The sequence below is a fragment of the Lethenteron reissneri genome, chromosome 51 (assembly GCF_015708825.2).
Source record: "Lethenteron reissneri isolate LAM-NWPU_2019-01 chromosome 51, ASM1570882v1, whole genome shotgun sequence".
Lineage (NCBI taxonomy): Eukaryota > Metazoa > Chordata > Hyperoartia > Petromyzontiformes > Petromyzontidae > Lethenteron > Lethenteron reissneri.
The window spans coordinates 6994004-7019052 of NC_083829.1; the positions used below are offsets into that span (position 1 = coordinate 6994004).

Here is a 25049-nt window from a genome sequence, read left to right on the forward strand (position 1 = left end):
AAATACAAAAGCCGCGCTGCAAACGATTGAAACCATTCAGGAATAAAACCTTGAGCACGAGTTACCGGTATTTGTCCACCTCTCAAAACACCATCTCTCGCGCGCACACTTTGGTTTATTCATTCCTGCTCTTGCGAAGGTTAGTAATAAACAGTTTCTCATAGTGGTCTACAATATCTATCAGACGCCATTCGCCCAACTGTAGGCAAAAAATACAAGACAGCGGGGCGTTTATGTAGCATATCTCCCAAGGGGCCGGCAATGCAGTACGGGCGCGACACGCCATCCAGCGTAGCGCTCTCACCGATAGTTTACCATGTAAATGGGCCCTTAAACGGCCCGGCGATCCATCGCGAGAAAACAGAGAGCTAGCAATCGGCGGCACGGCGGATTTATCGTACAGTGCCGGCACCGCCATATTAACAGCCGGTGTGCAGAGCCTGAAACTGCCGAGCACAAGTATGCCACACCAGCCCGCACATGGCAAGCACAGGCCGAATGAAAGAACCTCATCAATAACCCTACCACATTCATCACCATCGCTGCCTTACAACAGAAAAAAAATATATACACAATAGGCTATATAGAAATAGAGGGCAGGGAGATTGGGTAACTTGATGGAAGGAGATTGCACTCCACAATGTGGGGCCCTGAGAAAACTGGGAGGTTTTAATAAAGTTAATCAATTGAGAAGTTTTTGAATCGATGCAAGAGCAGCGTCAACCAAATGCTTGTAAAGTAACAGAAAATATATAAGGGTTTGGGACAGCACAGACCACTTATGGCTCCAGAGTGGTGGTGCAGCGAAAGGAAAAAACCCGACTGAGAGGACGACCATATGTGAGATGGGGCTGTTGAATCGGCTCGCTGTGCTGGGTGCTAAATGGATTTTGTTGCATCGCAGGTCTGCGAGAGATGGCGATGCACAGCAGTGGACCGATCATGGCTCACGATAATAACAATCTTTATTTACAGGGCGCCTTTCATACCACAAAATTCAACGCCACTTTACACACGTTAAAATAAACATTTCCAAAGAAGACTTGTTAAAACTCTAATAAAATAATATGTAAGGAAAACTTAACGTGGTAAAATAATCATGAGATGCCAGAATACAATCAGAAGGCTCAATTATAGAATTAGATTTTCCGACTCGTTTACCGCAACATTTAAACATATAAAACACTACTGCAAAACTGTATCAAAGGAAGAGGCGCACTTATGCAAGGCCATTCATTACGCTTTACACATTACTATGTTACTGGACGTCCGGACCGTGGGTCCACACACGCCACTCTCGCCGCACGAACGATACATTAAACACAAGCAGCGGGAGTTGAGAAGGCTTGACGCAAATATTTTAATCTGATGTTATTTTTTAAGGTCGTGGCTCAACAACACAACAGAATGTATTTCTCAGGTTTGCTTTACTGCTCATGTGCCTATGCATGACATCGCCCTATTAACGCAATAGCTGTTTAAGGGAAATATATGTTACACACCGACTCGAGTACGATTGGGAAAACGAGCACCTTGTTGTTTACAATCTTTGACAGAGCAAAAAAAAATCTGCCACACTACATTGGCAGTGGGTGCGCACAAGCAGAAAAATAATGCAAACTCACATTCGTCAAGAATGCTGCCCCAATAGGGAAAAATTATATAACAGGCGAAATGTCAGGAAATGGTCCTTCTCTGCTGTATAAAAGATTAACGTCACTATTACACAACAATCTGACCACTTGCTTCATCTGGGTGTTGTGTTATTGTGAGAGCACAGCAGGATGCGTGGGGTCGACGTGCCCCCAACCCCACATGCCGCGAGTAACCCATCGCGAAAACATTCACCGTGGAAACGTAGAGAAGGCCGAGATTGCCTTCCCTTTTAGTTACAAACATATCATTAACTACACAACAATTAACCACCCGCCCCACCACGGTTCAACAATCTCTACCAAAAGTCAACGCCAGCATTGTATTGTCGTCTCTGTATTGTTTGTCGTTTGCCATTCAATTAGCCTAGATGTAAGGTTTGCATATAATCTGCATAAATTGTAGTCGACTCTTAAGCAAACATTTCAATGCAACGATTTTAATCGATGGACAGTCACGTGTCCACTTCAACACGAGAACACTTGAGAAATAATCTCTCAATCGCCAACTTCATTCCCATCTCGGCTTCATTCATTATTTTCTCCTGCTGCCCGTTGATCGATTATGTTCTCTACAAACTGCCGCAGTGACCCGACAACTCCGTAGCTAAGCGCTTCATTTATCCGCACTGCGATCCAACGAGGGTTGTTAATTGCCATTTTTTGCGTTATTGATAATCGCACACAAAAATCAATCATAAATGTGGTGCCTAGCGAGCACCCCGCCAGCCGATGCCTTACGATGGCTGCCACAGATCAATCGCAAATGCATTGTGTGATTTGAACGTTCACGCGGGGTGCCAATCACTTTCATCATTCCTAAGATGGATTCCGATACTTTTTCAATTGACAATAGATTCCCAAAGCGATAATCAAAGGATCAATTAATATACTTATCTAGTTGTCACACACCTCACTCACTCTCTCCCTGTATCCGGTAATGCAAACACAGCACCCAGGTGTCAAAGGTGTCGCATCACACGGGTGCCACAAGCCGGCGTCGGGCCAGACTCACCGCTTCTGTGGGCGTCTTCTTCAGCTTGGTCCGATCCACCTTCATTTTTCTTTCCTCTTTTCTCTCGTTAGTTTGGACGATCCAACTCTTTTTTTAACAATTCTGCAAAGCAAACAGAAAAAAACCAACAGCAGAGTTTAAGATAATGGGATTTTAAATTACCCACGACCCTCCAGTGGGCTTAGCTCAATCGGCGCAGGTAAATATACCATTTAAACGCTGTTACTATCGCGAACCCGACACGGTCGTGTGCACAGGCATTCATTGCAGTGCTCGATTCAACGAATACATTACATTTAATGTAAATGTGCAGTTGTTAATATCTTAGTTAAACATGGGTGCGCAAGTTTAGCGTTTGTGTTAATCTAACGAGGGTTTACATTTTCAGCCTGTGTAGACCGCAACAATGCTTAAATTTTAAAGAATGCGGACAGTTCATGTACAGTCCTTCCCTTTTCAATCTACTGCTGTATGAGGTCCAACCCAAGCGGGTCAGAGGTTATTGGACCATACTTTAGCACGTTCCATTAATTGGTTTCATTTCACACGATACAAGCCAATGCACCGAGTGGTACTTTGTCAAACATATTGATGTAAGGTGCTGCTTTTGAAGTGGTGCACAAGCACTAATAAGAACTCAACAATTTTCGTGAACAAAACTGCCGAACAAGAAAGTTAAATAAATAAGCTAACTCGACGGCAGTGGCCCTTTTTCAGTGCTATCACTGAGCCCATTTAGTTGAAACATTAGCCTATGAATGTTTCTATTGTTAGGCGATGTTAATGACAAATGTGGGGAGTATTCTCAATTAAAATGTCCTATCACTCGGGCCACGACGCAAAACAGGAGCCGACTCACTTTGCTCAGCATGCCCAATTAACATCGGCACGTGGACTATTAATTATGTAAAAACAGACAATGCTTCATCAGCACGGCGACAAACCCATTGATAAAATATCAACACGTCGTGCCGTGACACAAACGCTTCCATTAAAAAAAAACACTTTAACGAGTGCGGCAAGTGACTACTGTCAACAGTGGCTGGCTTCAGGCCCAATCAAACCAAGGGCACACACACAGTCAAGAATGTTGATGCCATTTTGAAAACATCTCATCCAGCAGTGCTGGTGTGAATGATTAGACTGAGCCAATGTTCCACCATGGACTACGCCAGGTGAGGCTAGCGAACAAGCAACGCTCTCGCCGTTACAAATGGCACAAGGTAGGGCAACATCCAGAAGCAAAAGTAAAGTGTATGTGTGGTGTACACGTGGCTTCAATCAGCTGCACAAGCAGATATACATGTTTACAAATACACGCATTAAGCAAAGGCAGTCTCGATGTGTACTTCTAATCCTGCCAAGCTTTTCAGTTTTGGTTAACAGGCCAAATTTGCTTATTTTATCAAAACACAAGGCTAAAGGAGGTTACGTTAACAGCAGGGAGATAACCCTGGCCATACAAAGCCCGTTAAACAATAAAATGGGTTATGGCTGTTTCGATACAATTGTGGTTATTGCATAAAACACCTTAGTTTGTTTTCCCCTGAACGAAACATAACGTGTTTCTCATACAACTAGCTACTAATGTTAATTCTGACAAGCACGTGGCTAAACCATGACAGATTCATGGCTGTAACCCAAGTCCAGACCTTGACATCGGCTCAACTGTAATAGGGCTTTAAGGTGGGCCTATGCCTCTTCCTAACCCAAACACCAGCAGAACATAAACCTAAAACAACATAACATGCATAAATGTAGCCCAAGCTTGTAAAAATATTTATAAAGGCTAAACAGTCATGTTACGTCTGGAAATGTCACTGAATGGTATTAGCAAAACACAAGGCCAAACTGCATTAGGACTATAGCGAGGTCTTACCATAACAGCACAACACAAGCCTAAACCAACGTAAGAGACAAATGTAGTCTGAGACCATGACAGCACATTAGGCCAAATTTGGTTTAGCCTGACACTGGCGATGTTTATCAGTTCAATACATGGCGAAACTGGGTCAAGGCCAAGAAAGAGACTAACACCATCACCAGCAAAATACGTGCCTAAACCAACATGTTGAGTCACAGATACATCCAGAAACTATGAAAACAGCACAAAGCTCGGCTAAACAGAGCTTGCGTTATTGCCTGAACCTGCCACTGACAGTGACACCAAACGCGAGGCTAGACTAGGAAAAACCCTTACATCAGCACAACACAAGGGTATACCAATGTAATGCGTTTTTTGCACATGACGATGAAAGAAAAAAACATGAGGTTAAAAACAGCTACGGTTATGTTTGCCTGGATCTACCACTTACATCAGCTCAAATAGAGGCTCAACTTGGTTTCATAGTTTATGCTTATGGCTGGGCCTCATCACAAGAGTACAGTATAGCAACAAAGCTAACCAATGTACAGTATTGGTATGACTACGTATAGGCTTAGCCAAGACCATATCTGACACAAGGCTAAACGTAACAATGTTTTTACCCGAGTGTGTTTGGAGTTTGGGCTATGGCTGGGCCTGATCATCACTATAACACGAGCACAACACAAATATCAAACTAATGTAGTGTCACGGATGGAAGCCTAAACAAGCCCACGACGAAACTAACTGAATGTGTTTACCTGTGTCTAACCATATCAGCCAAACACGAGGTAGTTAATGGTTTATGGTATGGGGCTATGGTTGGGCCTAGTCCTGACATAAACACAGGACCAACAAAGGCCTATCCGAATGAGGAATAATAATCCTAACACTAACCCCGATGACGAAAACAGCCTAATAATAAACAGTGCTATGGTTATACCCGATTATGACATCAGCCCAAAACAAAGTGTATGCGGTTCACGGCTTTGGTTGGGGCCTGGTCCTGACACAATAACACAAACCCAGTGAAAATACGAACCAAATGATGAATCGTGGCCTAAACACCTGCTACGAAGATGATGAAAATAGTCAAATAACGAGTGCGATGGTTACACCGCATAAACCTGTACCTGACCGATTACATCACCGCAGCACTCGGGCTTTGGTGAGGCCTTAGTCCTAAACGTGAACACAATAGGCTCCCCCCCCCCCGTACGTCAGACCAATGCCGCAACTTTACCCTCAAATGTTAAATTAGCACAACAATGAGCGGTGGCTGTGGCTATTATATACCTGGATCTGGCTGACACTAACATTTACTTAACACACGAGACTCATTGATCTGGTTTATGGTCGTAGAGTGACGGCTGGGCCTTGGTGCTATCACCGTAACACAATCTCAACAAAGGCCTAACCGAATGGCGAATAGCCGTACAACAACAAAAACATCTCCGATGGTAGATATAGCACGAGACTAACCAGTTACTAACTACGGTTAATATCATCATAATGATGACATTATCTCAACACGAAGCTAAACTCGATTGGAGGCGGCGGGGCCTGTGGGTCCGTCACGAACCTCCCCGTCACCGGCTCAGACGGAGTAAAAAGGCGCCGAAAGTCTCCGCGGTGGCAGGAAGGGCAGCGCGGCTAATTAACTCGTTAATTAAACGAAGCAGCTCCTGGGCATCTAATTAAAGGAGAGATGCCACTGAGAGCTCGACAACGACGTGAATCCGGGTGGTGGTGGAGGTGGTGTACGAGTGTAGGCCTCGTCATCAGCGCTTAAACCCATCACAAGCGACAAACACAAAAAGTTTAAAAAGACGTGACCGCTTAAAGCGTGCGTAGTTGTATTATAAAACGTGCAACAAACCCCCGCACCACCAGTATCACCACCACCCAAGTACAAACGTTAAACTACTTGGGATAAATCTCCGAAAGAAATGAAACGCCGCTCGGCGTCACTACCGAGGTCAGCGGCGGCAGCGGCGGCGGCAAAGCACCCGAACCGCGCGATTCGTGCCATCAGCTAAAGCCGGCGGCATAAACGCCGCACGAGGGTTGCTATAAACACCCCTAAACATCAACACCAGCACGGCAGTGCATGCCGAGTAATATATTAGAACGAGAATGCTAACCGGGTTGATTTACTAAGCGCGGCGGGGGGGGGGGAAGCCTCGGCCTAGTCTAGCGGCCTCTACCGCCCCCAGCGCCCCCCAGGCCGCCTCAAGACGCCCACCTCGACCCCCCCCCCCCCCCGTGCACGACCTCGCACCTCAACGCCGCCTCCAATCGCACACAAACCATTCAAGCAAACAACAACAAACAAACCACAGGGGTACAAAAAAAAACCCTCTCCCCACACACGCACAAACCGAATGTAGACGTGAAATAAACATGGCGAGAAGCAATTGAACGTCGGCGCGGCGGAGCGAGGGCCGCGCGCGAAAAATGGCGTCGGCCACGGGGGGAGGAGGAGGAGGACCCCGACCCGGAGAGACAAAACGAATCTCCCCCCCACCCCCTTAGCGAGCGAGACACAGAGAGCCCCCCTCGATTATTCAGTGGGGGGCTTGATTATCTCGAGAGTGAGGTTCCTGTAAAAGTCGCACGAGCATGGAGGGAGGGGGTGAGAGTCGTGGTTGGTGGTGGTGGTGGAGCCGCAACTCGCCTGGACGCGCGCGGTCGCCGCCATGTTTCCCCGCGTTAACACGCGCGGGGTGCCCGGATTGGAGGCGGTGGTGTCAGGGCAGAGGTAGAAAAAACCTCCGACGGGTGGGTGCGTGGGGGGGGGGGGCACCCCTTGTCAATGCTGCAGTAGCCAATCGGATGCGAGATTGTGTGTGGGGGGGGGGGGTAAGGGGAGGGGCGAGTTCGCTGTTAACAGCATGTCATGAATCCGAGACATAACGAGTTATGTGAAATGTTAATGGTTTATATTATGCTAATGGTTTATTATGCTAATGTTGTATATTATTATAATATACTACATTAACATAACAGCATGTCATGAATCCGAGACAGAACTAGTTATGTATTATGTTAATGTTTTATATTATGCTAATGTTTATTATGCAAATGTTGTATCTTATGTTAATGTAGCATATTATAATAATTGTTTTCCGTGAGGTTGATGGTTTATATTATGTTATTGGTTTATATTAGACTAATTGTTTTTTTTTATGTTAATGCTTAATATCATATTCTTGGTTCTTTTAGTAAAGAACCAAGAATATGAATCCCTGCAGTCACGAAAGCCTTAAATCAAAGGTTAATATTATGTTAATACATTTAAGTACATCATATATACTACCTTGTTTGCCCATCCTCGGACGGAAGCTGTAATATTTACGAAAAAAATTACCAGGGTCTAATTGTATCTTGTGTAAATTTAATGGCAGCGAATCTTGCACAAAAGTATGTCATCAAACACTTAACCGCATTTCACTGTAGCACTGTATTAATGGCAGTGATTCTTGCACAAAACGAAGTAATAAAACACTTAACTTCATGTCACTGTAGCACTGCATTTAACTGACCTTCAATTTGTTCAAACGCTCTGCTCTGATACTGTTTTTTCTTCTGCTTTCGCTCGTTGGGGTTGAAATAAATTTGAATGAGAGATATAATTTTATCATAAATTAAATATATAAAATAGACTTACCTTTTGTTTCAAGTGCTGAAGAAATAAAAAATAGGCACCAAATTAACTTTGTTGCTGCGTAGAATTATTTATTTGATTAACTTACAATAAAGAAACGTCAAATTTAAAGAGAATTAATGTAAAAAAAATATTTTCGCTCGACGTTCTTCTGCGTTAGTGTAAAAATCCACCGCTCATGAATATTAATGACGGGGGGAGGGGGGGGCATGTGGAGTGACGTCACACGCGGGACACACACACACAGCCTTTGTACACGCCTTCTTTTTACTCACTCTGTCTGTTGTCGTTGTTGCATCCTCAAATCTTGTAACTCAATTTTAACCCACTTCCCAATGTCGTATCGACTGCAAACTTGGTATACGTATGTTACACTGATGACAATACGCAATACTATATTCCATCATAAGAAATAAAGAAAAATCTATACAGTATTTTTAAACATTATTTTTTATGTATTATGTTTCGGCTTGGGTCTAATTGTCCACGGTCAACTGACGTTGGCTGTAATTGGCCACGGTCCCTTACGTTGTGGCAAGCTTCGGGGCCACTTCCTGGAGTCGTGGAGTTCTGCCATTACTAGTACATTTCATAAAAGCGTGTTTAAAATTTTTTTTTTAAATATTACTTATTTGGCTCGTGATTTTAGTTGCTGCGTTGATTTCTCTATTAGCTTTACTTTCCATAAAGAAAGGTCAAAATAAAAGCTAATTTGCGTAAACAAATTTTCGTTTCTGCTCCACCTTCTTCATGCGGAGTTGACGTCACCCGTTCATGATTATTAATGACGGGGGGAGGACCCCACCTGTTTATGATTATTAATGAGGGGGTCTGGTCGACGTGGAGTGACGTCACGCGCGTTACACACAGACATTCTTGGCTCATTATATTAGTAAATCAAGCGTGGCTTTGCCCCATCTAAGGAATACTGGCAACTCGTCGTTACATTTTTTTTGAACGATTAAAAACTCGATTAAACAGGCGTCGACAGATGTTTAACTATACGAAGCTCGAACTCTGCTCGATCCATGCTCGAACACATTATATCCAGAGGCGGAGTTTGACGTCTATATTTTTGGGGGGGGGGTAGGGGTTCGTTTTGTCACTCAAATTCGGAATCGCGGGTGCATCTGATTCATTATTATTTAATTGCAAACTACTGGAAACAAATGAAACGTATCCATTTTGGGGGGTGGGGGGCATTGCCCCATTGTCCCCCCCCCCGCCCGACCCAAACTCCGCCCATGATTACATCATGTGACAGGGCGCAGCCCCTGCAATAGCTCGCTGGCCGCCACTGCTGACGGAAGGACAAATCTGCGTTCAATGGATTGATAAAGAGCCTTCAGAAAATCAGGCGCCTTGTCCCACGTCCGTTTGAGATGGCTCCGTCAGATCGATCGAGGTTTTTAGGGTTCGTAACCAGTGCCGGATTAAGCTCGTGCGGGGCCTGTAGCATATGTTATAAAGGGGCTCTAAATAAAAAAAACACATAAATATGAAAACTATTTTTTTACTTGCATAGTAAAGTAATTGTATGTATTCATTTGATATACAGCCAGATAATACGACAAATCGCTAACCTTAAACACCCAGTCGTTCATAAAAGTTGAAGGCGGTATAGTACTATAGTAAGAGCAAGTGCAGAATCACTGAACAGGAATTGATAGCCAGAGAGCATTTAGCGCGGGGTCTGTAGCATATGCTACTTTTGCTACTAGGATAATTCGGCACCGTTCGTAACTGAAAACGCATTTACTTTATCTTGCCTATCCGTCTGTGTGACGTTGTTTTGTTTTTCCCTCTTAGTTTTAATGTTGAGGGTTTTGAGGGTTTTTTCCCCACTGGGATTATGTTGTAAAGCGCTGTGTGGGTCTTGTGTCGAATGGCGCTATGTACAAAACTGAGTTTGACTTACTTAGAAGAAGGGGCCGGCCCTCCCACCGGTTAAAGTGCGAGGTTGGTTTGTGAGTGTGATCAGGTGGGAGCCCCAAAGAGATCACCCCCCTCGTGCCGGCCTTCACAGGTGCCCGCTTACAGCGCTTGCCCCAACAGTCTGTCCAGGCTATACGGGGGGTCTTTGTCTTTGCCCCCCAGAGAGCGGGATAGGAGTCTCATTTTGCATCAAAAATGAGAAAAGGAAAACAAATTTAATTCAGCAACAAAAACCATTGTCGGGTGTTAAAACTACAAAAATGTATCCATGTCACCAATCACGTGACATGGATCACAAAGGAAAAATAATTACAGATTTCCTAATCACCGTATAATAATGTGAATATTCAGTCAATTATTATTAAAGTGTTAATCACATGGCTCATGTTGTCATTATACATATAGAGTTAATTAGAGTTGGGACGATTAGTCAATTACGGATACTGCCTTTCTGACACGAGCAAAGGAAAGCGGGCCATGTCAGGCTAGAGGTTAAAATAAAAACCCTCCAGATTTCTGAATAATCTGAAGGGTTTTTATCCTCTGCTCTGGCATGACCCCTATTAAATAGTGTCCAATCTGACACATACCTATTATAATCACCCAGGAATGTCCTAAACGCTCGTTACGTCACTCAACATCGACCAGCCCCCCTCATTAATATTCATGAGCAGGTGACGTCCTCCAAATGGACACCCCTCATTCATAATCATGAGCGGGTGACGTCACTCAATTTGGAGAACTCCCCTCACTAATATCATGAGCAAGTGACGTCACTCTACATCGAACAGCCCCCCTAATTAATAATGAGCAGGTGACGTCACTCCAAATGGACACTCCCCCCCCCGCCATTAATAATTAGCGGATGACGTCACTCCACATGGGGGGCGAGGCGCCTCCTCCCCCCTCCCCAGCGTCAACTTACAACTCTCACTACAAAGGCAGAACCCTCACGTCACGTGATCTCCGTAACGCTGTTGAGACATCGAAGTAAAAAGGACGTCGTGATGAAAAAGAGATTATATATAACCTTTATAAATGAAACAAGTCTGTGTCACCGCGGCCTTACTAATTGCACACTAATGCATGCAATTAATACCACGTCGCGGTCTGCTTTTCGCTTGCAAGTTTCAGATTTACTGCAATACACCCGTCCTTGGACGGGCAAAAGACTCGTTCATGATATTCATCCATCAATATATTAATTATCCGTTGAGAATTGATCGTGTTATATAAGTGGTATATTGCGATAATAAATTAAATGCACTTAACTACAATGTGATAATGAAACGAACAGCCACATGTACCGCCCGTTTCGTCAATCCACTGCTGGATGAGGTCAATCAGGGAATGCGATGCCGACCACGTGCATTTGATCTGGAGCCGGTGGAGAGATCGGAGCATTGGAACCACGTGGTCTTGTTTAGATGTGCGAACGGGAACTCTGGCAGCGGAGTATTCGTGATGGTGAATGCGGGGAGGAGAGGCGATGTGGAGGGGCCACGGAAGAGATTGTTGTTCCGCGAGTTGAGTTGGGATGATGATGATGATGAATTCCTGCAGGGTCTCAGCGGTAGTTGGGGTGAGGAAACGGTGGATGCGGGCGGGAGATGTTGCGCAGATGGCGGTGTGAGGTCCTGTACAGTTGAGAGACGTGGGATGATGATGAGAGCTCTGGATCGATGACAACTGCAGGGTTTGCCTTACTCTTTGCCAGCGCGATATTAGAATGCAGAAGATGCGCACTGCTACTCGAGTTGTTCACAGTGCAGACTTTTAGTTTGTCGACGAGGAGTACTTTATTGCACTCATATTTTTGGTGTTGGAACACATTCCTGCGGAGGGAGCTGGTAGGAACGTTGGGTTGCTCGGTCAATGGCCAGGGTCAACGGCGGCGTGGTGTATTCCGTAAATATGGCCGACTGTGAGGGCAGGCACAAGCCGGCGTGAGTAGGTTAAACGTTGAGTTTTATAAGGGCACCACGGGGTGACCAGCCCCTCCCCACCCAGCCCCACCCCTCCCAGCCCCACCCAGCCCCTCCCCACCCACCACACAAGCGCTGTACGTTTTCTTTCTTTCCGTTGGTACTTTAGGACTTGTTTTATATTTGTGTGAGGTGTGACATCCAAGTCATAAATGACGTTGTAATACTTACTAAATATTAACACGTAGGCTTTCGCGACCAATATTATCCATAATAAAAATGTGTCGTTCACTCACCACCAACCGACACAACCAATTAGTCAGGTTTGTCACGTAAAGAAAAATAAAAGTGCCAATTAGTTACTACTTCAGCACACCGATGTTGTTCGTGGGTGGGTTTACGACACATTTACATTTACGCGACCTAACCCCCCCCCCAAAAAAAATCCCTTTATTATACACACTGACGATTACCGTAGCTGTAATACACAATACTAAAAACCGTACCGCATTATAAAACGAAGTGATGTAATCCACATGCGGCCCCATGCGGTGGTTGTGACGTTGTGTTCCCCTGTAGGCGTGACGATGGGGGGCGACGGTCGGAGGTCGTTAGCCCGCTGGTTTGTAATCAAACAGGTTTGGTTCGTGCTGTGATGTCTGAACGCTGTCGTGCTTGCCACTGTTTTAAGTCGGGGTGAGTTTGTAAAACAAAAACCCACCGCTGGCAGCTGTTGCCGACAAGATTAGAAAGACAATGAAGTATTGCGCCCAAATTTAGCCAAGTCACACTACTCTACAGAACACGCCCGCCAGTTCGTGCGGGTTATATGTCATGTCATTTTTCCGTGGCCGACACTGATAAGCGCAAATAATACTGGTAGGAACCCACCTGATGACGGAGACTTGTGTTGCCTCCGAAACGTCGTGATTTATTATTTTATTTTAAATATTACTTGTATTAATTTAAATTTTATTTTTTACCTACGTGACTTTACCGAAAAAACCTAAGAGTATGAATCCTTGCAGTCACGAAAGCTTCAAATCTAGAAGGAACCCACTGGTTCCACCAGCCCACAGGGGATTATTGTGTCCGTCCGTCGTGCAGGGAGGGGCTGGGTGGGGAAGGGAGGGTGGGGAGGGGCTGGGTGGGGAGGGGCTGGTCCCCCCGTGGTGCCCTTATAAAACTCAACGTTTAACCTACTCATGCCGGCTTGTGCCCATCCTCACAGTCGGGCATATTTGCGGAACACACCAGGCCGCCGTTGACCCTGGCCATTGACCGAGCAACCCAACGTTCCTACCAGCTCCCTCCGCAGGAATGTGTTGTTTCGTGTTAACATTGCGCCATTTATGCAACGGTATCACACAACGCTGTGCAATCCACAAACACGGAGGAGCAAAAATGTTGCACGAGTGCTCTGAGCATGAAAGCAGTAAACTATTGTGCAATTTCCAATGGAAAATATTAAGCCTATAAGAAAGTCATATAGACTTGTCCTGTGTATGTGCCAGGTAGACTCACCCTTAAATCTGGTGTGGTGTGAGACAAAGGCGGCCAGGCAAGGTGCTGGCCACCCACTCCCTCGTGTGCCGTGCCAACCTCCATAGGTGCTCGCTTACAGCACTTGCCCCAAGTCCGTTAAGGCTATAGGGGGATCTTTTGTCTTGTGATGCCAAACCATTAGCGAAATGGGCTATTTCATGTCAATTAATGTCGATCATTTAATACAACGAGAAAGAAGCTCATTCACCCACCAATTTATTTAAAATTCAAATTTTCCACAAAAGAAATTCTTAAAGCTGCCACTATCCAACTGTCAAAAACACTCCATCGACAGAAAGCTGTACAACACACAACATTCTTAAAATTATCGTTAAGAAACTTCAAGTCCTGCTAGTTTACACTCTAAATCAAGACCCCCACAAACATGAAAAAAATAACAATAACAACAATAATAATAACCACCCCCCCCATCACCCATCAGGTCACAGAAGACGTTCAATCAACGAAACCCCCTAAACACGACGGATGGACGGACAAGGACGCAGTGGGAGGGAGGGGTGGTGCAGAGTGTCTGCACGACGTCTCGGCGGAGTCACGCAGCCAACCAACGGGGGGTGCCGGGAGAGCCTCTGTGCACGCCGAGACGGTGGGCCAAACAAAAAAAAACACAACCAACCACGCTCGACCCCAAATACATCATCTTCTCAAGTCCCCCCCACCCATCCTCCTCCTGCCAGTACGACGCGCAGTCACGAAAACGAAACAAAACCACCGCAGCCGTTTAGCACCTTAGCGCGGCCGTTTTATAGGACGACCCTGTTGGGATTGGGGGGAGGGGAGTCGAAGGAAAAACGTTAAAACCGAAAAGAGACGACGACGACGACGGTGGCGGAGGGCCTCAACGTAATCGCGACACCGACGACATTCGTACGCGCGGCGGCTTCTACGTGGCCTCCTCGACTGGAAGAGCGCTCTCTCCGGAGTCCGCTTGAATACGCTGTCGAGTGACTTTCAGCATCGCTCGCAAGCGAGCCGAGCCGAGCGAGCATTGTGGGCGACTCGCCGACGATAATTTAAGAGACCCGTTTAAGCGACCTCTGCGATCGTGTTCGACTTGCGTGTCGCGCGCGTTCACGATCGTTATTTAGTATTGTTGTACTACTCCCGATTGTTAGTAGTATTGTTGTTACTATGCCGTGAATTTTCCGCTGGTGTAGCAGGGAGAAACCTATCTCCCGTGATTTTGCAATGTTGAAGTATAATCGTTTCAATAGTTGCTGTAAAGCATAAATATTTTTTTTTGCATTTAGACCCTAACTATAACCATATTGTAATTGTATCCATACGTTAACGGTTGGAAATAATGCAAAAATACTGAGTTCTATTTACAGAGTTCGTTGAGGTCACCTTTGTAATATCTAAAAAGCGTGAATTAAGGTCATTTTAGATATCTATTCCAGCGATTGGCTGAGTAACCAATATTGAGGACAGAGAACGGACATCGCCTTCGTACCCCACCTCGATGCAAGTTAAAGGCGGCCACCACTATATTGAACGGAGGTGGCTTTTAGAGATCTATGAAAGTGAACGGGTGTTCCCAACACTGACATCAGCGATGGCAATGACTTCAATAGAACTTTAGACAGGTGAACGAGGGGGTGGGTGGGTCGCTTCAACGGATCTTTAAGATAGTGAACGTAGCCCAACGGAGTCTTGGCAAAACTGAGAAAGTGTGCCGTTTCAGACCTCCTGACGGCGCCCTTTCATCGCGCACGCGAGGGAAATGAGTGCGCTTATGGCTTTTGTGTGAAACACTGTTGCGTCAATGTCGTACAAAAGTGGATATGAATGTTTGCATTGATGAGCCCTCTCTATACCGTGAGACGCTGGGGACGATATCCGCCTTGCGGACAAAATCCCTACGTTCCCAGCTAGCACGTGGAATCGCCCCCTCCTATGTCGATTACAGGCGGCAGCTGTTCGTGACAAAAGACTGCAGTGATCGATTCTCTTTGTAAATGATAAAGTTCACAAAACAAATTCGGCGACTCGATAAAAAATAAACATTGCAAAAGTTGCGGCAGAGGCTTAAGCATAAATGCAGTTTGTAAAACCAAAAATCTTTTGCATTGCATTGAGATTCGTTTTGTTGGATCGTTATCTATTAAAATTAAACAAACATCGGAATTGATTAACGTGCCACACACTCACCCGACCGTGCAATCAATTTAATTTAAAAATAATTATCATCTGCATCAACATTGCTACAGATGGTGTAATACCTGGACACTGCATTTTGAAGACACTATTTCCGGCACTAACTCAGGATAGGTGGCGGGGTCCATTAGAGCCCAAGTCATCAATTAAAATAAATCCAGGAATTAACAGTACAAAACGCACACACAGTGTCCATCGCACTCGTCACACGTCAATGGAGCTGTGCATTAGCGATGGGGAAAGAGGCACCGGTCAAGGCGCCGTGATAGGATAGAGTAATCATCCCAAGACGATGATGAAACAGGGGGCAAATGCATCACGACCCCGGAGTCTTGCCTCGCATCACAAATATCGCCAAATGAAGTCCAGTAGCCAGAGCTGATATTGGTACCATCTGAAGTTGAAAAACTGTCGTCATGAAGAGCCATTGTCTATCCACTGCTAGGAGAAGCCCCCCCCCACGCCTCCCTCCCGACACGCTGACTTGCATTACGGCACGTATGAGCTTGATGCCACGATTAAATCTCACGAATGAACCGAAGTCATCGCTCCATCTCCGTGGTGGTTCATCCTCTCCTGGACGGCACCCAATGGGATTCTTTCAAATTTCTGCACAATCTCTTTCACTGCCAGTTTGATCCAACTCAGTGCCTAATTATTTGAAATGGGTATTGCTATATGCAGTAAACAATCCAAATGACTACGTGCTATGTTGCATTCCAAGCACTGTCGAAAGTTTTTTCTATTTTGTCAATTTAGTGATTTCACATTTAGAGGCAGGACTCAAATGTAACTCAAAGTAGTCAGGCTGCAGACCAGGACATAGTAGTCGAAGAAACTAAATTAATGATACAAAATAATAATGGTCGTCATTCAGAATATAACACAATGGGATTATGTTCCCTTCACATATCCGCTCTCCACATAACCAAATAATTAATATATTATCTAATGATTCATATTGCTTTATAGATAAAATAAGAATGATTTGCTTTATTCAACTTTTCAAGAGCCTTCATTCGTCCGATAATTTTGGCGAACCACGTCACCGTTGCAAATGAAGTCTCTACCCTGGTCTGTTTGAGTTCTCACCTGGTTAAACTAAATGAACTTGATCATCATATTTTGTAACAAAGATTGAAATAATGACGGACTATTAAGTCGGTGAAAAGGCCCTTGGCTGGCTTTCAAACTACCTCGAGAAAAGACAGCAACGTTTCATATTCAAAAAGTCAATCTCCAAGAGTTTCCCGAGGATTAATACGGAGCCTGCTGTTCTCTATTTAAAGAAAAAATGCTGGCTCAAGATACTCCAAACTCCACTTCTACGCTGACAATGATGTTACACATGCCTGCCTCATTGGGAGATGAAATTAATGTATTTATACTGGAGGAATCCGATGAGCTATAAAAATTTCCAGTAGTTTTGACTGGATTCTAATAGACGCCAAAGGGACCTTATCTCCTCAAAACTTCTGCTCAACACAAAACCAAACGCTTATCTTTTCTTAGCCACATGTTCCATATGATACCCAAACGTTTGCCACAATATCTTGAAAAACCATTTGCGGCTCTACAATGGAAAAAGTTAAATCCTGCGAAATATCTGGGGCCATCTGGCTGAACTCACACCTGACATTCAGCACACGTACAAATCCTCACAAAGAAGTTACATATCGAAGTTAGGTTTCTTGTTCAGAAATGTCTTAACTTCACGAACTCCCTAACTTATGACACCCACCTTCATTGCCCATAATTGATGCTGCGTGATCTATACATCTGTTTATAGATCAGACCACATGAGGTCCTGTCTTCCATTCTTTCTGCCCTATCAATGTAACAAGACATGTGACCTCGACTTTAAATCTGGATACCTTCCGACAGGGATACCTAAATGTGTCCAAGTTTTTTTTTTCAAAGCTATCAAGAGATCTGCCATGAATTTTAGTGCGCTTACACCTTGCTACGTATGCTGAAACAAAATGAATCCAGTGCCGAGCTCACAGAATGCTCATTGATCCACAATAATGTAGATGGACATGGACCAACGTGGCCCGGCTTATGCAGTATACGGATAATCCAGATTAAACGATCGTCTATAATGAATGAAAGATTGAATGAAACGGTTTCCAAAATGTTTCTGCCTAATGCGTTAATTTGCACTTGTTTTTTTTCATGACAGTATCATGACATCTGCGAAAAAAAGTGCTTCATAGCTCATCGGATTCCTCCAGTCTAAATACAGATTATGAATGCTGCTAGTATGTAATCATGATATGCTTTAAGCCTTTAAAAGCTATTTACCTTCATTAATCCCTTCATATTGATCTATCATAGGGTGATGTGTTCGGCCTGCCGTTTCTCGACTGTCACCAGCTATTGACCTCGGCCGTTTCAAAAGGGTCACACCTGGGGAGAGAAAAGTCCACGACCACACCACCGGCCATCATCACTTCGAGCGACGTGCTCTGTCCAGGTCCACTCGTCTCAACAGCCACCGGTGTCTCGGATTCACATCTGTGATCCTAATCCATGTGCTACTCGTGCATCTCCCGAGGCTTCTTGGCGCACTTCTAAGTTTTTGCTCCGTTTCTTTCAACAGTGTCCATGTTATTTATCTGGCAATGTGCGATTGCATATTTTTTACCGTCAAGTTCAACTTTCCAAAAGTCTAAATTATGGTCTACCTTGTAATTGATATGAAAATATCACGTAATTAAGTAACTATAGCACTACAGTTTTGCCAATTCAGATGGTACCAACAAGCAAACTATCTGGTCTGCACCCACAAACTATATCCACACAGGGCAAAGACTCACCGGTGGACACATTCGATGTGGTTTAGTGTTTGCGATAGTTGATAGATGAATATGTGCTGGAGTTGCTAGGGTAATGACTTGTGGTTATAAATAAGGATGAGGGTACAATTAGGGGATAGGATGTTAGGTTATGAGCTGCGATATAGTTTATGCCAGAAATAAAGTGAGCAGTCAGGAAGCTAGTTAGGACAAAGCGATGACTAATGCTAGTATTGGGGTAAGAGTTAGTAGTGTTCATGTCACATACACATGCAGACTTGGGCAAGAGTATTGACCAGGGTTTAAGATAAAGCTGGGCACTAGGAAAATACAAGACTTATGGCCAAAGCTCACCCCTTAATGTGGCATCACCAGTGCATCACTCGCCATCATAGCACCACTTTCTCATTTATAGCACCGCCTGCCCCGACGCGCATCTCGTCACGGACTCCATCGTTCAAGGAAGCCAAAGAACAGCGCTCATCTATTAAATAATTTGCCAAGTCTGCGTGTGCCAGGCTAACATGAGTTTGAAGCTTCGTTACCCAGAAAAATACTTGATAGTCAATTGCATTATTTGTAGCGTCAATGCAGCAACGTCACTGCAGCACTGACAGCATGTCCAAATCGTGATTTTAAATGTGTATTTCATTATGAAGCTTCAAACTTGTGCCGGACAGGATGGGACACACAGCCTCGGTGTGTATTATTGATGAGATCCGGATGAAAATATTTAATGTTTTGAATTTAAGGAAAAATTCGGATCGCTTTTGCATTTTGTATCATTTACATTTATGTCAAATGTGTACGTCTTTTAGCGCCGACAATAGTGGCATTGCCCAATGACACAAAACGTTCCTTGCGTGGACATTACTTCCTGCGGTGGAATTTTAGCGATGTCACATCTTATAACGTCACATTTCTGTGATGTCAAATTTCTGATGATCCGAAATTTCGTACCAGAGCCAATTTGTTTGGACTTTTCAGATTAATTCGAAATTTGAGAACATCCCTAGCGGGTACCTAGAAGGTAAGAGCTGCTTGTCCTTTGGGTTTTGTGTTACCTCGAAACGTCCCCCCGCTCCGTGGCCGCATACGAACAGTGCAACGAGGTCGGAAATACAGGTTGGAGGGATAGGGTGGGGGCTGATGGAGCCTCATTGCCACATGAATGGAAACTGGAGCCAGATACACACGCGCCAATTACTTAAAAATGGATTTAAAACACGTAGCAACAATGCCCTCTACTTGCAGACTACACCCATCTGTGAAACGTAGCACCTTCGTGAGAGCCTTGTTGTAATGGCGCGAATAAAAAAAATTGTCCCCATATTACATTGCAACTAAAACCAGAGGGCAGGCCGTTTTACGCCCGAGGTGGATAGAGCTGTGGGGAAAGTATTCGACGCAATCAGAGGTTGAGAGCTAAATGAAATACCACTTGCGGGAGGCCAGCAGTGATTTGTTCTGTTGACCGAAGCCTGCCATATGATTGTGAAATGGTGATCACTGGCTCGGAGCCTTTAATTGAGATGATCGGAGCCTTGGTCTTGTTTGAGGAAAAGACACGGAGCCAGATTGACATCTTACCACAACCACCACCTTAATACATTTACACCATTTCCATGCATGAGTATGTTGTCGCAAAAAAAAAAAACGGCGAATAAATATATCGCCCATCAGTTAATGGAGCCCTATGTCTATGTTGCAGATGTGCAAACGGTCGGTCTAACCATGTTGCACAACTACAAAAAAATACCATCAGAAAAACCTGGCACTCCCGGTGTACCAATTAAAAAACCAAAATGGGGCATTACACGTGGAAGAACTTATGATCACGCAAATGGAAATATTTATTTTCTATCGCATTAAAGGCTCCAGTGTTATGCTCACATGTAATTATTAATACATTGTGACTCATCAGCCCCCAAAAACACCCACCACCACCTTTTTACCAGCGAGTTTCAAATGGGCCAAGCGTTACCCTGTGGCAGTTTAGCCACAGGGAAACCCTCTCGACTTAAAACCACTTTTTTTTGCCTCAGCCAACCGTAACAGCTTGGGATGTCGCGTGTGGGCAGTTGCATAAAATACCCTTTTTCACCCTTAACTTGCACCAATTAAACAGAAACAAGGTGAACATTAGCCAGCCTGACGGCTGACGAGACCCATAATGTCGAAACGGGTCCAGAGATTGTTTGCTTCAAATGTTGGTCGGAGAGTGTTGGTCTGCAAAGCCGATGGGCCGATGGATAAGAACATTTTATTTATGTGTGTGGACGGACAAGAGTTTTGGCTTGTATATACTTTAACCAGTGTGCCACAACAATGCAAAACGAGTGATATACAATGTCACTGAAGGTGTTTTATGCAACTGGCCACTGCCATCGTCGAATACATTTCTCCCTCCCTGCACCATGTAAATTGTAAGGAATTAACAGACGGCATAAGACAAGACATGTTTAGGTCGTACGTTCCGGAACGCTGCTGTTGTGGGTTTTTTTTGCTGTCGAGCGTTGGGCCAGGGGCGGTGGGCTCTGCCCTTCTGGGGCGGGAAGGGGGTTGGTGGGTGGGTGGGGGGCTGCACCACCGCCCCCGCCTGGCGTTGCATAGACGAGTGGCCGAGTGAGGTCCTGAGAGCGAGCGACATTCCCTCATTGCTGGGCTTGGAAGCAGGTGAGTGGGTTGGAGAGGCGTGCGAATGGGGAGACAGGCAGGTAGGTTAGTGGAAGGTGGTGTAAATGGGTGAATGGGCATGTAAGTGGGTTGAGTGGCTGGGAAAGTGAATAGTTTGGTAATAAATTAGATGGGTTGGTGGGTACATGGGTAGGGCGAGTCGCTGCAGTAGACATATAGGTGAGTGATAGGTGGATTAATGTGAGTGTATGAGTATATAGGCAGGGCAATCGGCGAGAGGATGGGTGCACGAATGGATGGTGAGTGGGCAGATAGGCAAGCAGATAAGTGCATGGGCTGGTCTGAATACAAGTGTCTACTCAGGTGCGCGAATACATCGAGTGGCTATGTGAATGTGAAGGTTGCTTCGTGGGGAAGTGTGTAGATTAAAGTGGATATAGAATGAGTAGGTAAGTGGATATTTTAGTGGGTATGAGAGGAAGTAGAGTGGGTAGGGATAAGTGAATGGATGGGGGTGCGGGTAGCCGACTGGCTGGGCAGTTGGGCGTGTGGGTAAGTGTTTGACGGCTGGGCACCAAGTCGCGGCACACAACAGCTCCAAACCGAACGCTCCCAACAACTGAAACACACGCTCGCTCCCCTAGGTGGTGCGGCAGGGGCTCGCCGGGGCCCCCCCCCCCCCCTCTTCAAGTCCCCAGCGAGAAAAGACCTGAGCTCCCTCGCGCCCCTCACGAGGGTCCGCCGCTGTCCCTGAGCCGAGGACCCCGCCGCAATAATTATTTGTTCGTGTGTTCGTTCGCGGGTTAAGAAAAAAAAATACTGTTTTGTGAATTTAATAAAATCGTCCGCTTCTACAAAATTCCATCATCCTTTTTCCGTTGTTGTGTTTGCTTTATACATCATCTTATTATTATTATTAAATAGTGCGCCCGCACAAGCACCGAGATGAGACCGACACGGGCATCATACGTAACGAGACAAAACGACCCAAAAAACCACATGGACACAAATTCAACGTAGAGAAAATAAAAAAAAAGCCAAGACAGCCATTACAAAAAAAAATATCAAACAAAAAAAATCTTAATAAATAAATCCGGTCGGAAATTGAAAATTTCTCGATTAGGTATTTACAAATAAATTGTCCCAACAGATAAATAACACTAACAGGGCAAACAGGGGTCCCTACAATGCAACCCTACTGGCAATTTAGTAACAAGTATGTACACATGGCAAACCTGAATTAATAACCGAGGAGCGAAATCCACCAAACGTCCCCCTACAGGGGTTTTACCTAAATTCAACAATCGGTTTTCCACCTGCACAGCTTAGAATCTGAGCAATGGTCTGTTGTGCTGTAAAACATGCTCTTCTCCGTAACTTCCCACAGTTTATTTCTTCCCCTACGCCATCATTATGATCATCACTGTGTTTATATATAAAAAGGTTTGTTCCGCATTAAGATTAGAATTACAACGTGTATTTACAACCAAAGAGCCACCGTGGTGATTGATTCAGACGTGATTTTTTTGGCTTGTTCAGCCAGCTGCAACAAAAGGAAAATAAAACCCCAATAATTCTGAACATTTCGGGGTCGATGCATTTGCGTACCTCCTCGACATCGCCCAACTCCGCACGCACGTCAGCCTCGGCATTCCGTGTGAAAGCCGCTTGGTAGGGGAGGAACAATTAATGTCCTCGCCAATTCCATGACTTGTCACGATTTAGAATGGAAATTTGATCCAACGGTTGGATGCGTTTGTTGTTTCCTTACAGTGCGGTCAGTCTCATGGCATCTCTGCGTTTGCAAAAGTTTTTTTGCAACTGTGCTGGGAAGCTTCTTCAGGAACTGAATTCAGTTCTTTAAGAAGTTCTCAGCACGCGACGCAAAATGCCAAGACACCATGCCAAACATCGCACGGTACAATCCGAAAACGCATCAGAGAGCTCAGCATCTATACCGACACGCATGATTCCGCTGCGTGTATTGTCACGAGAGCTTAAGAATGCAAAGCGTTTGAGCCACACTTACCATTTTGCAACACAGTGGTGCCCGAAATGGATCGGTTACGGCTCTGTGGCACGCGTTTCAAGTGGAAGCAGTCTTGAATATTTAGTTTTTCTGGTTCATGGTTCTCAAATATCAGTCCCCGCTCCATTGAGAAGACTCCAGAACTCGCTTCCCAGTTTGTAAGGGGGCAAAACCTGCCCTTTAAAACGGGGAAACGTGGAAGAAAAACTAGGGACATATCTCAAGGTGGGTAAGCCCGTTGACGGACGTGCGTGCGGGCAGAGTGACCGGGTTGAGAAGTAACGCAAGCATCACCGCGGTTCTACCCCAGACAAACGTCAACTCTGAGAAACTTCGGTCGACGACTTTCAAAACAAAAACCAAAGCAGCGTCCAACGTGAAAAACGAGTGTTTTAAGACCTGAGCACTTCGTCGAAGATAACGAGGGGAAAAAAAAAATCACCGGTTCCGAGAATGAGTTTCCAACATGGACGTGTCGTGCATTCGTGCGATCCGCATTTTGCGTTTACCTTACTCGTCGCATCGCGTGTTATTTCCCCCCTTTTTCTGACAAACGCGGAATAAAACTGGATGCCACAAACAAAATAAACAAAAACGTGCACACGTGCTGGATTTTAGACGAGACTGCTCCCAACCGTTATCTCGCAGCGGCGCCGGCATAGCCTGGCAGTCACGCCAGATCCGGTTCGAGCGGCGCGGCAAACGTGGGACCCCCTTCCTCACTCCGTGTGAGGTCGAGTTTTGCTTCGCCGTGGACGTGCCTCACAGCGCGCCCACCCCCCACGATCGCGCGAGTGCAAATCGCAGCCCTCCCATGGTGGGATTTTAGTGTAAAATAATGACGAACGGTACTTTTTCTGTGTCAGCTCTCGCGTTAAAAGATTGCTTTTTCTGCTCGTGGTTGTTCACCAGCTTCAAAAAGCACTTTCATGTGCGAGTATCTAAGCTCGGTTCCCTCCTCCTCTCTTGCACACCGGGTAACGCAGTGCATTTATTTTTAACGTGCACATTGAGACGAGCGGGAGCAGAGCGCTCACCTGCCGGAGCTGTACCCCCCCCCCACCCACAACCCCCCACAGCGACCAGGCAGGAGTACCGCAATTGAAATCATCTCTTCTACAATTAGCACCAAAGCCAGAGCAACAATTATTCAGGCAATAGGTTGAGAAGGGATCGGAAGACCCGGTTTAAAACCCGTGATCTCGTCCGATCCAGACAATTCCACAGCACCAAATAGACCCCAGAGACTGAAAACTGCAAGCAGCTCCATAAATTAAATTCAATCCACTTCACTCGAACCGATTCAATTCATCGCGCACACCTCTTCCGTAATTGACGGCACAACTAAAAAAATAATAATTCGAGTTCGTTAAGTACAAAACGGAGAAACAAGACAAAATACACAAACGATGACAAAGAAAACCATTTCTCAAAGTGAGTCACAGCGGTGCGACGTGATCGTAGCAAAGCCCTGAATGTGCAGAAGCGTCCGCGCGAGGTTTGGCGCCCCCCGTCGCTCACAGCAGCATGCGGCCGTTCTTGTGGAGTTTGAGGATTTTCCCCAGACGCTGTTTTGCAGTCGCCATCCCTTTCTTAGGACGTTTCAACCCTGTGGAGATGGACGAAACATCGTCGTCATCGTCATTATCACCATCAATGCGATCATCAGATATGGAGTTGATAACACGACTGGAATGCAATTTGGGAGTAAAAAAAAACATCAATAACATTTCTATTTGTGAAGTGCTACAAATATAAGCCAAATGGAGGACATTGCAGCCAGGAGTGCAACAGGCAAACTCAA

At 45.2% G+C, this 25049-nt stretch overlaps 2 protein-coding genes across 4 annotated transcripts in view; both read right to left on the minus strand.

Moving 5' to 3' along the window:
- The window catches only part of HUWE1 (HECT, UBA and WWE domain containing E3 ubiquitin protein ligase 1), a 94376-nt gene extending 87073 nt beyond the window's left edge, over nt 1-7303 (minus strand). The window contains 2 exon segments of the mRNA XM_061572886.1: nt 2668-2769; nt 7209-7303. Coding sequence (XP_061428870.1) covers nt 2668-2712 — 45 coding nt within the window. The 5' untranslated portion in view covers nt 2713-2769; nt 7209-7303.
- A 6499-nt stretch (nt 7304-13802) lies between these two features.
- The window catches only part of LOC133355410 (uncharacterized), a 76909-nt gene continuing 65662 nt past the window's right edge, over nt 13803-25049 (minus strand). For all 3 annotated transcript variants that reach the window (XM_061572692.1, XM_061572691.1, XM_061572690.1), the window contains one exon: nt 13803-24854. In XM_061572692.1, coding sequence (XP_061428676.1) covers nt 24763-24854 — 92 coding nt within the window. In that variant the 3' untranslated portion in view covers nt 13803-24762. The remainder of the gene's footprint in view (nt 24855-25049) is intronic.